Below are 13,846 nucleotides of genomic sequence, written 5' to 3' on the forward strand. Positions count from 1 at the left end.
ATCCATCTGTCTTCCCTGTTTCCTTGGCACAATTTATCACAGTTCTTAACAAACTACCATAAATATCCATAAGGGGAAAATGAATTTTAGAATATGAGAATAATGAAAGAGAGATTAATAAATAAGCCAACATTGTCATACCATTGAAAAGGACCACACAATTTTTCTTAAGATTAACGCCCTCGATTTGCAACCTTATTGTTGACCATACAATGTCAATCTATTAAAAAGAAAGGTTAATCTTATAACATTGATCTAACTTGTTATAAAAGAGCATTGGAATTTGACATAAAAATTACCGCAAAACTTCAACTAAAGAAACAAATAAAACATTCAGACACAGTATACACTTCAAATTCTTATCAACTTCAACAAATAATGAATGACTGTAGTATTAATTATACATTAGTACCATAGTGGCAACAGAGTAACATATATTCACATTTCAAAACAATTTCTTAAGATCTTCTGTATGGCATGGACAGCTTCTAGTGGGAATTAGTATATAGCCTGTTCTTGATGAAGACAACACTAGACAGATGTTGCCTGATGCCTGGATAATGCTGAATGTGACAAAACCAGCGAGACACATTAAGGTATTTCTCCTTTTCTTGAACTGTCAGGTCAACCTAAGTAGAGATTAAAAACATACACACACAACACAGATGTTACATAAGCACAACTATTAATATCACTTAAGTAGGAGATAGAAGTTGAAAAACAAAACAACATCAATCCCCCACGAGTTCTCAAAAGTCAACATATTCAGATAGGAGTAAAAGTTTCAGCCCAGTGAACACTGACTTGTAAAAGTTCTTCATGTTCAATGCTATGTTCAGTTCAAAACCAGATGTGCTTTCTGGGAAATATCAAGTTTTCAACAAATGCAAAATTTACATTAACTGAGGGTTTGGAGGTCAAAGAATTTGTTTTTTACTTCATTGGAAAGGAAGATAGATTAAGATATAGTTCTTTCTCTAGTATTCTTTAGTAAACCTAAAAAAAGGAAATGATCCATTTCAAGTGAATATTGCTTAATATAAGGGAGGGCTATTGCTAGTGGCGTGTGACTCAGATGAAGGAGGCTGAGTAAATGCATGAGAACAGACCTTCATAATTCTGTTTGCAATAAAGCTGAACTCAATCTTTTAGTGAATGCAGCAGTTCACCCAATTTGCTATCAAGCTATAAGAATGCTCAGAGATTTGGTTAGAGAGAGATGTGATACAAACTGCAGGTGCTTATCATTTCACTGGGCTCAAATTCCGAAGTAGGTGACTCAAAGACTTTTCTCTAAGATAAATTTTGGAATTATTGAGAGTTATCAGGTAAAGAGAAAACCAGCAGGGCAGTGACTTGTAGTCATGACCCATGAATGGGTAGTGTAGTTCCTTCTCCTAAGTCACATTTACTAAACAGATAGTGCAAGTCTCTATAACACTGACAGGAGTGTTTGCAGAAAGAAATAACTCAGTCACCCTGCAAGCGGTACAAACCCACTAGCAGCCTGCTTGTTGGGAGACATTTTTAGTGAGATGAATGTCCTTTGCTTTTCAGAATGTAGCACATACTTGTTCTACAGGCAAACATTCTGCTAAGTTACCAGATCACCAAAGGTGAAGGACAACTCACTCTACATGCAATCATTATTACAGAATACAAAAGGAGATTAACAAAAAGTAGGCAGTATTTTCTCATTAAATGTTTACTTGGACTCATATTTGTTGGCTCAGTTTACTTAAGTTGTTAGCAGGGAGAATCTTCACTGCTTCTGTTTCATAAAAATGTGAGTTCTGGATTTTAGTGATACATACTGAAGTCCCACACACAAGCTGCTCTAGCACATCATAAAACATATTCATCTGTTTAAGGTGTGTAGGTTGTGTCTACTTAGAAAGATGTTACTATAACTGTCTCATCTATAACACAGTCAGTCCATGGCACAGAGATAAAGAACACATCAGTCAAGAAAACTGGTCAAGAATGTCTTTTTTAACGTAAAAGTTTAATGTTTATTAAGAAAATTCATGGTTTCACATGTAAAGAATTACATTAGGCTAACTGGTAGATTCAAACGGAAACGAGCATCTCCCTGTCAGGTGTGTGTTCATAGGCAGCACTTAATCATGTGTGGACTAAACTGAGCATCAGTCTATATTTCAAAATATTTTGAAAATATTTTGTAAAAGAGCATTTTGTTCTCTTTCTAAATCTTTACCATATGTAAACTTCACCAAGGACTTCAAAAGAAAATGTACGATTTATTAAAAGCTCAACCAGTAATAAACACAGCTGCAAATCTAACAAGAAATGGGAGCTTTCTTACCAAAAATGAATGAATGAATGAATAAAATTCAAAATCAACTTCGACAAATCTCTTTGCTGACAGTTAAAGCAAACAGATGTAATAATAAGTTCTACTCCAACTTGATTTCATGTTAGCTGCTGAAATATATGATGATTCCAATCTGACCTCTTTCTTATCATTTTAGTCCTTTCACAGCTCTTTCATTTCAGGGAATTCTCCACTCAGCTATTTGGTAAAGCGCTTCCAAACAACAGAGTACTAATGCTTGTTTATGTTCAAGTTGTTCACACAGATTTTAAACTAGGTAAAAAGGGCAATGTTACCTGTGATATTTGTATTTCAGAACAGCATCTGCTGTCACAGAGGACTAGTATATGTTGCTCACAGGTCTGTTATTTAAAACAGTAACAACATACAGAACACAGCAAAATATTCTCCAACTTAAACATTTTACATTTGGAGTCTCTAGTGTCAGGATTATCAACAGACCCACAGTACAAAATAGTTTTTCTTCCAAGAGCTCCTAAAGCTTCTAACAATTCCTAATTTATTCCAATGATTTTTTTTTTTTTTTGAGACGGAGTCTTACTCTGTTGCCCAGGCTGGAGTGCAATGGCGTGATCTGGGCTCACTGCAACCTCTACTTCCTGGGTTCAAGTGATTCTCCTGCCTCAGCCTCCCGAGTAGCTGGGACTACAGGCACATACCACCACGCCCGGCCAATTTTTTGTATTTTTAGTAGAGACGTGGTTTCGTCATGTTGGCCAGGCTGGTCTTGAACTCCTGGCCTCAAGTGATCCACCAGCCTCGGTCTCCCAAAGTGCCTGGGTTATAGGCGTGAGCCATCGTACCCAGTCCCCTACTCCAATAATTTTTAGCTAGATGATCCATTTCACAATATTTTTAGATGATCTATTTTAGAGACTGCACATTTATTCATTTTCCCTCAGGAAACTTTTGCCAGAAACTCACAGAGTTTTTCAAAAAGGATGAGGTTACGGTTACCACTTTCACCTCTTTTTACAGTTTAAACTTTGGAACTTGTCCCTTTGAGTCTGAGATAATTATGAATGACCTTGACTTCTTAACTCTGCTACTTTTTTGGAAGACATTCCCTAAATAAACTTCCTGTAAACAAAGAAATGAACAGATTTCCCCCTCACCAAATTTACAGATTTTAAAAACATTTCTGATGGGATCCCCTGGACTACTTCACTTACAACACTGGTTTTCCACCATCCCTTTCTAGCTAAAGTTCTTTCTCCTTTCTTACAACAGGAAATAATGCAATTGTTCTAGTTACCATTTCCTGCTTCATGTCGGTCTGCATGCCAGTGTGTCTATAGCGGTGCTTGGCTCTTTCTGCCTAATAATTCCTTTTAATTTATATTGGCACTCTATCATGACTTTGAACTTTAAAGCCAAGCAGATAATATTCTGAATCACTAATTTTCCATGAAGTCATGTGAGAAACACTTTAAGTGACCCGTTCCAGATCAGGGTGACACGCTGCTTTGTTACCTTTCCAACTGGCACCACGCTGCCGCCTTTGGGACATTCTTTAGGGCCAGGGCTCCTGGACTATTTTGCAGTTATTTCTTTTATTTTTCCTTTCCTTATAAAAGAACCACATGCCTCCAATGGTGCTCCAAACTTCAGAACAAAAGTATTTCAGTTGATAACAATCTTACAGTCAAGAAACACATAATATTACAAAGGATTTTAATAATCTTGAGTAACAGTCTGTTCACAGGGATGACTATCTACTAGTGAAATCACTTTAAGAAAGCAGTGAGTCACTGGTGTTATAACAAACAGCCGCACTAACAGGCAGTATAACAAAGGAAAGGCAACATAATATTCCTCAAATGGAGTTAAGATAGACCAAATCTCAGAATAACTCAGCCATGACTAAAATTGGGCTCACAATGAAACAAAATACAGTGGGATTATCTGATGACTCGAAGGTTGCTTGACTGCTGTTTTGTACACTGTGCTGATTACATATTCCGTACTGAATAACGTGAACAAACAAATGAAGGAATGCATGAGGCCAAAAATAAGTAATACTGCCAAAGCAAACAAAGCACAAAGACCTGGTAAATATCAGCAGGTGGTCAACCTGCACCTCACACCTACCCTACCTTAATTTAACACCTAGAAATCATTTATTCCACATCTGCATGTATTTGTACCCAACTTAACAGGAATGCCATTTAACACCACAGTGCAATTCTGCCATTGTGTAGGTTTTAGTCTGTGAGGCCTGCTCCTTGAGAAGGTGTTTATTTGTCTGATTACTTTGCCTGCACTTGGACTAGAGTGGGAGAGATACTTTGACTCACGACAGGAACCCAAAAGGATGGTCAACAGTGATTTACATATTAATCTATTCAATTTCACTTTGAAAAAGATAAGGATATCTTTAATCATCACATCCTAGTCAGTATATATGAAGAGGACATACATTCCAAAATAGAAAAGGTTAACACATAGAGAGTGCTAAATATTGTTAAAGTAACCCTAACTTTAACATGCAGTACTGAATGAAACACTTCTAACCTGCCTAAAAACCAAGTGCCCTCCAGTGCACTCAGGCTCGTAATTAAATAACTTTGCAGATAGTGCTATGAATATTTTGCACTATAGGATTGTGACCTTGTTCATTCTGCTGGCAAAGGAATTCCAGAGAAGTTCCCTCCTTTGCAGAGTATTTCCTTTCCCTACTGCAAAACCTGCATAAACTAGAGGAGAGGAAAATGTAATTACACACTTGGATTATGAGTTGCACTTCAGTATCATCTTTTTTTTTTTTTTTTTCAATTAGATGGAGAAATACTCTCCTTCTTGTTTTTTTTTTTTTTCTTTTTTTAGACGGAGTCTTGCTCTGTCGCCCAGGCTGGAGTGCAGTGGCGCATTCTCAGCTCACTGCAAGCTCTGACTCCCGGGTTCACGCCATTCTCCTGCCTCAGCCTCCTGAGTAGCTGGGACTACAGGTGCCTGCCACTGCGCCCAGCTAATTTTTTGTATTTTTTAGTAGAGACGGGGTTTCACCATGTTAGCCAGGATGGTCTCGATCTCCTGACCTCATGATCTGCCCGCCTCGGTCTCCCAAACTGCTGGGGTTACAAAAATACTCTCCTTCTTAATGACAGCCCGATGCCACAGCAAGCCAGATCTTGTGGGTCTGAAGAGACATTCACTAGCCTGCTGGCTGTCATCACACAGGATGACTGATGACATTTTTCCTAATATAAAGCTTAAAAAGTTAAATGTCAAAACATATGTCACATTTAAATATATATTTTTTAAAAAGCCAACAAGTTTGTTATTGTGGTTTTCAGATAGAAATTGTTCTTGGAGCCCTGTTGGGTAGCCATGCTCACAGCAGCACAGTCTTACTAAAATCTGGTATAGACTCTCCCAAGTTCAAAGACTGTGTGCAGGCTGCCACCAGGAGAGAGATGCTTAGATACCTTAGCAGCAAATCCTCTTTACCTTGGAGGTTTTTTCGTTTTGAAATGAGGTAAGTTGTTCCTCATCATCATTTTAAATTCCAAAAGCTACTAAAATATATTGAACCTAGAATGGAATAAAAGGAAGCTAGTAATCAATGTATTTCAACTCCAGTAAACTTTCTCCACATTTAACTAACATTACTTAAATTATACTACACTTTCACTACAAAGATAAAAAATCTGAAATAGGAACTATAAATGGGTACCAGTTGTTAAATATTGTTTTATTTATTTTTTTAAGACAGGGTCTCTCTGTTGCCCAGGCTGGAATGCAATGGTGCAATCATGACTCACTGTGGCCTCGACCTCCCTGGGCTCAGATGATCCTCCCACCTCGTTCCCCCAACTAGCTGGGACTACAGGCGCAGAGATACCATGCCTGGTTAATTTTTTTCTTTTTTTTTAATAGAGACGGGTTTTGCCGTGTTGCCCAGGCTGGTCATGAACTCCTGGGCTCAAGCAATCTACCTGCCTCAGCCTCCCAAAGTACTGGGATTACAGGCATGAGCCATCATGCCCAGACTTAATATTGCTAATCTCAGTAAGTATTCAGCTGTGCAAGGCACTGTGCTAAAAGTCAAGAGGGGATGAACAGAAATCAGACACATCCTCTCCGGTCCCTTATTTTGTGTAAATTGAATTATATTCTTTGTAAGTATGGGGAACATTCATTCTATTTCACTCCTGTTGTCCCAATGTAATTATTAATAGGCCTTCTTTCACAGTCAAGTGTTTTGGATGAGAAATCATGTGGTCACCCTATTTATAAAGAATATGTGTAATCAAACTTATCATAAGCTTTCCAAAACAATGAAAATTCCCTTAGACAGCCAAGGCCATCCAAACCTTCAGATATTTTTCTGACAATTTTATGATTCTATATTCTACTCATCTGCCTCGTTCATTAATAACATAATATTCTGACCAGAGATTAGCACTGGATTCCATTTTCTTTACTTCATTAATTGCTTTCGTGTAAAACAGTCTAATTTCTTCAATAAGATTAATATGCCCCTGAAAATAGTTTTACACTTCTGTTGTCTCCCTCCCAAGTATAAAATAGTGGGCATACACAGTGGGCTCTCAATAAAGCATTTAAAACTCATAATAGTCTTACACTAAATGAAGGATCATTCTAAGTCATTTAAATAATGTTGTAGAATTTAACATAATCACGGAGGGATCTTTGAGGAACAATTCACAATAAAGTCAGGTAAATTCAAACCGAGGGATTATAGCTTGAGTAGGGGACTAACAACTGTATTACGCATTATTACGGTATGTTTGTGGGGTGAGGGGAAACTAAAAGGAATCCACTTCTACGACTGTCATGAAGTCCAGGAGTTCTGGAGGAAACTGCATTCCATTCTGAATTTTCTGGTTACAATCCCTGTTTTCTCTCTTCAACCTCAACTGAAACCCCAGACTCATGAGGCCTCAATCTGTGCCCTCTTATTCTTGGCAAATGGCAAAGCCAACTATGTAGGAGGCTTTTTCAGAGGAGAAAACGACTTTGTTTTTCCAAAAGACAAACCCTCCACTTTGCTTTATGAGGCAGATAGCAGCCCCAAACCATGAACAGGTTGGGGCCTGCGCAGGCCTCAATTATTACGGTATTTTATAGTTTATAACACAAAGAGCTTCCCCACACATTAAGACACTTCAGTCAAAAGATCTAGTTTGGCCCTTCCAAAAACTGAGCGCTGTGCCTTTAAACCTCAAGTTTCCTAAGCATCAGTTTCCTTCTCTGTAAAAGGAGGCTAATAACACTGGTACCTATTTCCTTCTTAGTGATGAGGCACAATGAGAAAGTATATAGGAAACTCCTTGAAAAGCATAGAGAAATACGTTTAAAATTTTATTTAGTGTTTATGGAGGGGCGACTACATACACGTGCCAGGAATTACCTCAGATAATGGTGTTACAAGTATGTGTCGCTACAATCATTGAGTCAAGCAGCTTATAATTTAGAGAGAGAGATTTTCAAAGAATTACAGTAAGAGTGAAACAAGCTAGACCTAACATGTATATGAGGTACAAACACACACACAGGAAGGAGCACCTCAATACAGTTTAGGGGCCTGAGAGGGATTCAGTAGAGGAATGAGTGGGAACCGAGAGATACTTGGAAAATGCAAATGAAGTAGGGAGGAAAGGAAGGGCTGGGACCAGGGAGCAAAAGAGAAGAGCAACGCAAGGACGCTGGGTAGAAAGAGCACAGCAGCCAGCAGGCTCTGGGGCACATGTTGTGGCTGAGAGAATGACAGGCGGAGGATAGCAAGGGAGGTAGGAGTCAGACGAATTGAGGCAGAACTTCACTCTTGTTGCCCAGGCTGGAGTGCAGTGGGGCGATCTCAGCTCACTGCAACCTCTGCCTCCCGGATTCAAGTGATTCTCCTGCCTCAGCCTCCCGAGTAGCTGGGATTATAGGTGCCTGCCCTGCCCCTACGCCTGGCTTTTTTTTTTTTTTGAGACAGAGTTTCACTCTGTCGCCCAGGCTGGAGTGCAATGGTGCAATCTGGGCTCACTGCAACCTCTGCCTCCTGGGTTCAAGCAATTGTCCTGCCTCAGCCTCTGGAATAGCTGGGATTTCAGGCACATGCCACCATGCCTGGCTGATTTTTGTAGTTTTAGTAGAGACGGGGTTTCACCATGTTGACCATGCTGGTCTCGAACTCCTCACCTCAGGTGATCCACTTGCCTTAGCCTCCCAAAGTGCTGGGATGACAGACGTGAGCCACCATGCCCGGCTAATTTTTGTATTTTCAGTAGAGATGGGGTTTCGCCATGTTGGCCAGGCTGGTTTCAAACTCCTGACCTCAGGTGATCCACCCGCCTTGGCCTTCCAAAGTAGCTAGGGTGAGCTACTGCGCCCAGCCGAGTTAATTATTTTGAGAAAGAAAAAGACACGGTCATGAGAAAGACTGCTTCAGGGGTCACCAATCTCATGTCTTACAGTCCATCCTCTTTAGATGAACAAAAGATTCTAAATACTGGAACTTGGGCAATGTCACTGGGATCAGAGGATGTGAGAGGCATTCAGGAGCTGGAAATCAGGATCTGACTGACTGGATGCCTGAGGTGCCCAATGCACAAAAATGCATGAGTTTGTTTTTTTCCACAGGGGGAAGATAGGGTTGGGGTGATGGGGAGTTGAGTCAAGCTTTTAGGCAGAGAGATGGGTGTAAGAAAGCACACACTCTGGGGCCAAAGTGTCTGGTTTCTGGACCTTGTTCCACCACTTACTTAGGTAATCTCAAAACATTTGACCTCTCTATGCCTCAGCTATCTCATCTGTAAAATGGGGCTGATCATATTAGTGCCTACCCTATATGGCTGTTATTAGGACTAAATGAGTCAACATTTATACAGCATGAAGAACAGTGCCAAGAACATACTGAATATTATGTCATTGTTCACGAACAAATTTAAAATAAAGAGACTGACCATGTAGGTAGTAGGCAAGACTGAAATAAAAAGAAAGGAAATACAATCTGGAGCAAAGATCCAGAAAGGGGACAGGAGGTGGAGAGGAGACTGAGGTAAGAGGTCCGATGAATGGTGATATGGTTTGGCTGTGTACCCACCCAAATCTCATTTTGAAATGTAACTTCCACAGTTCCCACATGTCACGGGAGGAACCTGGTGGGAGGTAACTGTGTCATGGGGCAGGTCTTCCCTGTGCTGTTCTTGTGATAGTAAGTCTCAGGAGATCTGATGGCTTTATAAGTGGGAGTTCCCCTGTACCAGCCCCCTCTGCCTACTGCCATCCATGTAAGACGTGACTTGCTCTTCCTTGCTTTCCGTCATGATTGTGAGGCTTCCCCAGCCATGTGGAACTATAAGTCCGTTAAACCCTTTTTTCTGTATATATTACCCAGTCTCAGGTATGTCTTTATCAGCAGCATGAAAATGGACTAATACAAATGGACTGGCCTAGGAAAAAGGCAAGGCTGAGACCAGGAAAAGGAGACAAGATAGACAAGGATGCACAATCAGGCAGGCTGGAAAATGAAGGGATTCAGATGAATGGCCTCCATTTTTCTAGTCTAATGATGGAGGAAAGCTTGGTGATAAGGACTAACGATAAAGGAGGAGGGAGAAGGAAGGGGCTTAAGGAAAGAAGTAAAGGTTTGGAAGTATCCCTGGGAGAAAAAAAAAAAAAGGAGATGATCCAGTATGAGAGCCCAGCTGCAACTGGATAGTAAACATTTTTAGTGGCAGTAATCTACAGTGTTGTAATTTCTCCAGTTGAACTCAGCTTGGATCTTGGATGTAAGAATGAAGACATTTATTTGGACTGGCCAAGAGCCGGGAACTTACAGGGAAAAGGTGGTGACTGTACGGTAAAGCAAAGGAGCTGAAGATACTAAGAGGATGTAGCTGAAGTTACACAAAAGGGGGTCTAGGTTGGGTGGGGAAGAAAGTATACAGATTTGGAAAAGAGGAGTCAAATTACATCTGATAGAAATTAGACACTAGGAGATTAAAAGAGCTAAGATAAGCCGTGTATTAGTCAGGGTTCTCTAGAGGGACAGAATTAATGGAATATATAAATACATAAATAAAGGAGTTTAGTAAGTATTAACTCACACAATCACAAGGTCCCACAATAGGCCATCTTCAGGCTGAGGAGCAAGGAGAGCCAGTCTGAGTTCCAAAACTGAAGAACTTGGGAGTCTGACGTTTGAGAGCAGAAAGCATCCAGCACGGGAGAAAGGTGTAGGCTGGAAGGCTAAGGCAGTCTAACCTTTTCATGTTTTTCTGCCTGCTTTACGTCCGCTGGCAGCTGATGAGATGGTGCCCATCCAGATTAAGGTTGGTTCTCCCTTCCCCAGCCCACTGACTCAAGTGTTAATCTCCTTTGGCAACACCCTCACAGACACACCCAGGATTAATACTTTGCATCTTCAATACAATCAAGTTGACACTCAGTATTAACCATCACAAGTGGTTACACAGAAGATACGGGTCCTGAAATTAAGATCTAGAGGTGGAATGGTAGGAATATGGGGCCCAGGGGATGACGACAAAACCTAAAGCATGGCTGGAGAAGTCACTGTTGAAGAAGAGCAGAAACATAGGAAGAAAATCAAGGTCAAAGAAAAGGAAGCAACTGTGTTAACTGGATATGTGAAAGGAGTTTTTACATAGGCACCTTGTATACAGTAATTCCTTTCATTTTATTTGATAAGCTAAAATGCAAATCTGATTTAAATTCAAGACAAAGTTTTAAAATCATTCTGAACACTACAGAGAAAAAGCCAGTAACTATTCAAATACTCACTATAAAGCGATGAAGTCCATAGTACAATAGGATATCTGCTAAGGTAAAGTTATACCCTGTAAGGTAGACTTTATCTTCAAGATATGAATTAAGATCCTAGAAAAAAGAAAAAAACAAATAAATATTAATGTAAAAAACAGTAATAATAAAGTTAATTACCATATAACAACTTAAAAGATTTAGGCTACTAGAAAACAAAATATCGCCATTTAATAAATTTACTCTTTAATATTCATTCAAAACCACAAATCATACGCCAGTTACCTTATTTTAAAAAAATAGGCTAAACATTACTAGTCTTAAAGAAACAAGAAAACATTAGAAAATGATATTCAAAGTGCCATCTATGATCATTTTAAAGTCTAGCTTTTGTTTTAGAAACAGTTTGTTACTCATGCTCAGTAGCTACACTTATTTTTTCCATTAAAATATAAAAAATTCCCCAACAATTTCAATCTCTTTAGAGAATTCTAAGAAACCCTGTATCTATGAAACAATAATTCACCCATTTTCCCTTGCCTCTAGGTCCTGGCAACCACCATTCTACCTTGTTTCTATGAATGTGACTACTTTAGATACCTCATATAACAGCAATCACAAAATATATGTACTTTTGTGACTGGCTTGTTTCACTGAATATAAAGTTCCTCCATGTAGCATGCAGCACATGTCAGAATTTCCTTCTTTTTTAGGGCTGCATAATATTCCACTGTATGTATAGACCACATTTTATCGATTCCTGTGTCAATAGACATGGTTGTTTCCACGTTGGCTAGTAATGCTGCTGTGAACAGGAGCGTACAAACATCTCTTCAAAACCATGTGGGATTTGTTTTGGTAGTAGCCATCCTAATGGGTGTGAGATGATATCCCATTGTAAACGTGATCTACATTTCCCTAATGATTAGTGATTCCAGCATCTTTTCATATGCTTGCTGGCCACTGATGTATCTTCTTTGGCTAAATGTATACTAAAGTCCTTTGCCACTTTTGGAATCAGGATATTGGGTTTTTTGTTGCTGAGCTGTAGGAGTTCTTTACATATTCTGAATATTAACCCCTTATCACACATACGATTTACAAATATTTTCTCCTACTCTGTGGGTTGCCTTTTCACTCTGTTGTCTCCTTTGATTATGTCCAGAAATGTTTAATTTTGCCATAGTCCAATTTATCTAGTTTTACTTTTGTTAGAGGTTAGTATTGTCTGGCAGACCAGCATGAATACGTCAATTTCCTGAGCTGGAAAATGTTGGCTTCTCTTAAAATTAACACTTAAATTTAGCAGAACTGGAATTTACATTGAATTACAGTCAATTAAGTGAAACAACAGATTCATAAAACCTTCAGAGGAAGATTTTGTAAATAAGTTATATGAACTATTATTAGATATTCTTTGAGGCTCCTCTAAAGACTAGATATAAAACACTGTCCAGTGATCAACAGCATTTATTCCAGAAGAATTCCTTAAACTATAGAGAGGGCATTTTGTTCCAATTCTCAAATCACATCTGTCTTAGTCCACTTGGGCAACTGTAATAGAATACATAGACTGGGTGGCTTGTAAACAAGAGAGATTTATTCCTCACAGTTCTGAGGGCTGGAAGTCTAAGATGAAGGTGATGGCAGATGCAGTGTCTGGTAAGGGCTTGCTTCCTGGTTCACAGGCAGCTGTCTTTTCACTTGGTGGAAGGGGTGAGGTCTCTCCCAGGCCTTTTTTTAAGGGCAATAATTCCATTCATGAACGCTCTGCCTCCAGGACCTAATCACCCCCAAAGACCCCACCTCCTAACTCCACCACTTTGGGGGTTAGTAAATTTGGGGAGGGGGAGTCAAACATTCAGACCATAGCAACATCCCAAAGTGTCTGGAATATAGTGGTTCAGCAATCAATAAAAAATGTTTGGCCGGGCACGGTGGCTCAAGCCTGTAATCCCAGCACTTTGGGAGGCCGAGACGGGCGGATCACGAGGTCAGGAGATCGAGACCATCCTGGCTAACACTGTGAAACCCCGTCTCTACTAAAAAATACAAAAAACTAGCCGGGCGAGGTGACGGGCGCCTGTAGTCCCAGCTACTCGGGAGGCTGAGGCAGGAGAATGGCGTAAACCCAGGAGGCGGAGCTTGCAGTGAGCTGAGATCCGGCCACTGCACTCCAGCCCGGGCGACAGAACAAGATTCCGTCTCAAAAAAAAAAAAAAAAATGTTTGCAGAATTTAATTTAATCTCTTTGAATTTGCAAACAAAGTGAACATGATACATGCTCAACATGAAGATAATGCAGATGAAGACTTTTATGATAATCTACTTCCACTTAATAAAGAGTAAACACATTTTCTCTTATGATTTTCATTTAAAGACAGTCATTTCCAAAACAGTATATGAATATGGACCCTAAAGGTGGTACAGATGAGAACATAAAGGAATATAGACACAAATGGAAGGCATGGAAGAATCAAAATAAAATTTCAGTGGAAAGGGTAGAATGTATTGGTCTATTAGGGACTACCACTTAAATTTTATGGTAATCTGTTGAATGAATATGATTTCTCTCCAAATATCTTCAGAGAAATCAACTTTGAGAAAGTATAAGAAATTAAATATCTTAATTAAATTTCAAATAAAATAAATACATCTTCATTTAATTTCAAGAAGACCTGAAACAATAACAGTTTTGTTTATTTTTTCCAAAACAGAATCTATACCCATGTTTTAGAGATAAAGACCCCCCTT

At 39.3% G+C, this 13,846-nt stretch overlaps 1 protein-coding gene across 2 annotated transcripts in view; it reads right to left on the reverse strand.

Moving 5' to 3' along the window:
* Positions 1-277: 277 nt before the first annotated feature.
* Positions 278-13,846, reverse strand: part of EEF1E1 (eukaryotic translation elongation factor 1 epsilon 1) — a 25,592-nt gene continuing 12,023 nt past the window's right edge. Inside the window, exons 3-4 of one of the 2 annotated variants that reach the window (XM_017879622.1) lie at positions 11,114-11,209; positions 278-629 (exon numbers count right to left, since the gene is read on the reverse strand). In XM_017879622.1, coding sequence (XP_017735111.1) covers positions 489-629; positions 11,114-11,209 — 237 coding nt within the window. In that variant the 3' untranslated portion in view covers positions 278-488. Of the gene's footprint in view, positions 630-5,398; positions 5,891-11,113; positions 11,210-13,846 lie in introns of those variants that run through there. The other variant, XM_017879623.1, reaches the window with a different exon arrangement.

The sequence above is a fragment of the Rhinopithecus bieti genome, unplaced genomic scaffold, assembly GCF_001698545.2.
Source record: "Rhinopithecus bieti isolate Rb0 unplaced genomic scaffold, ASM169854v2 scaffold_10612, whole genome shotgun sequence".
Classification (NCBI taxonomy): Eukaryota; Metazoa; Chordata; class Mammalia; order Primates; family Cercopithecidae; genus Rhinopithecus; species Rhinopithecus bieti.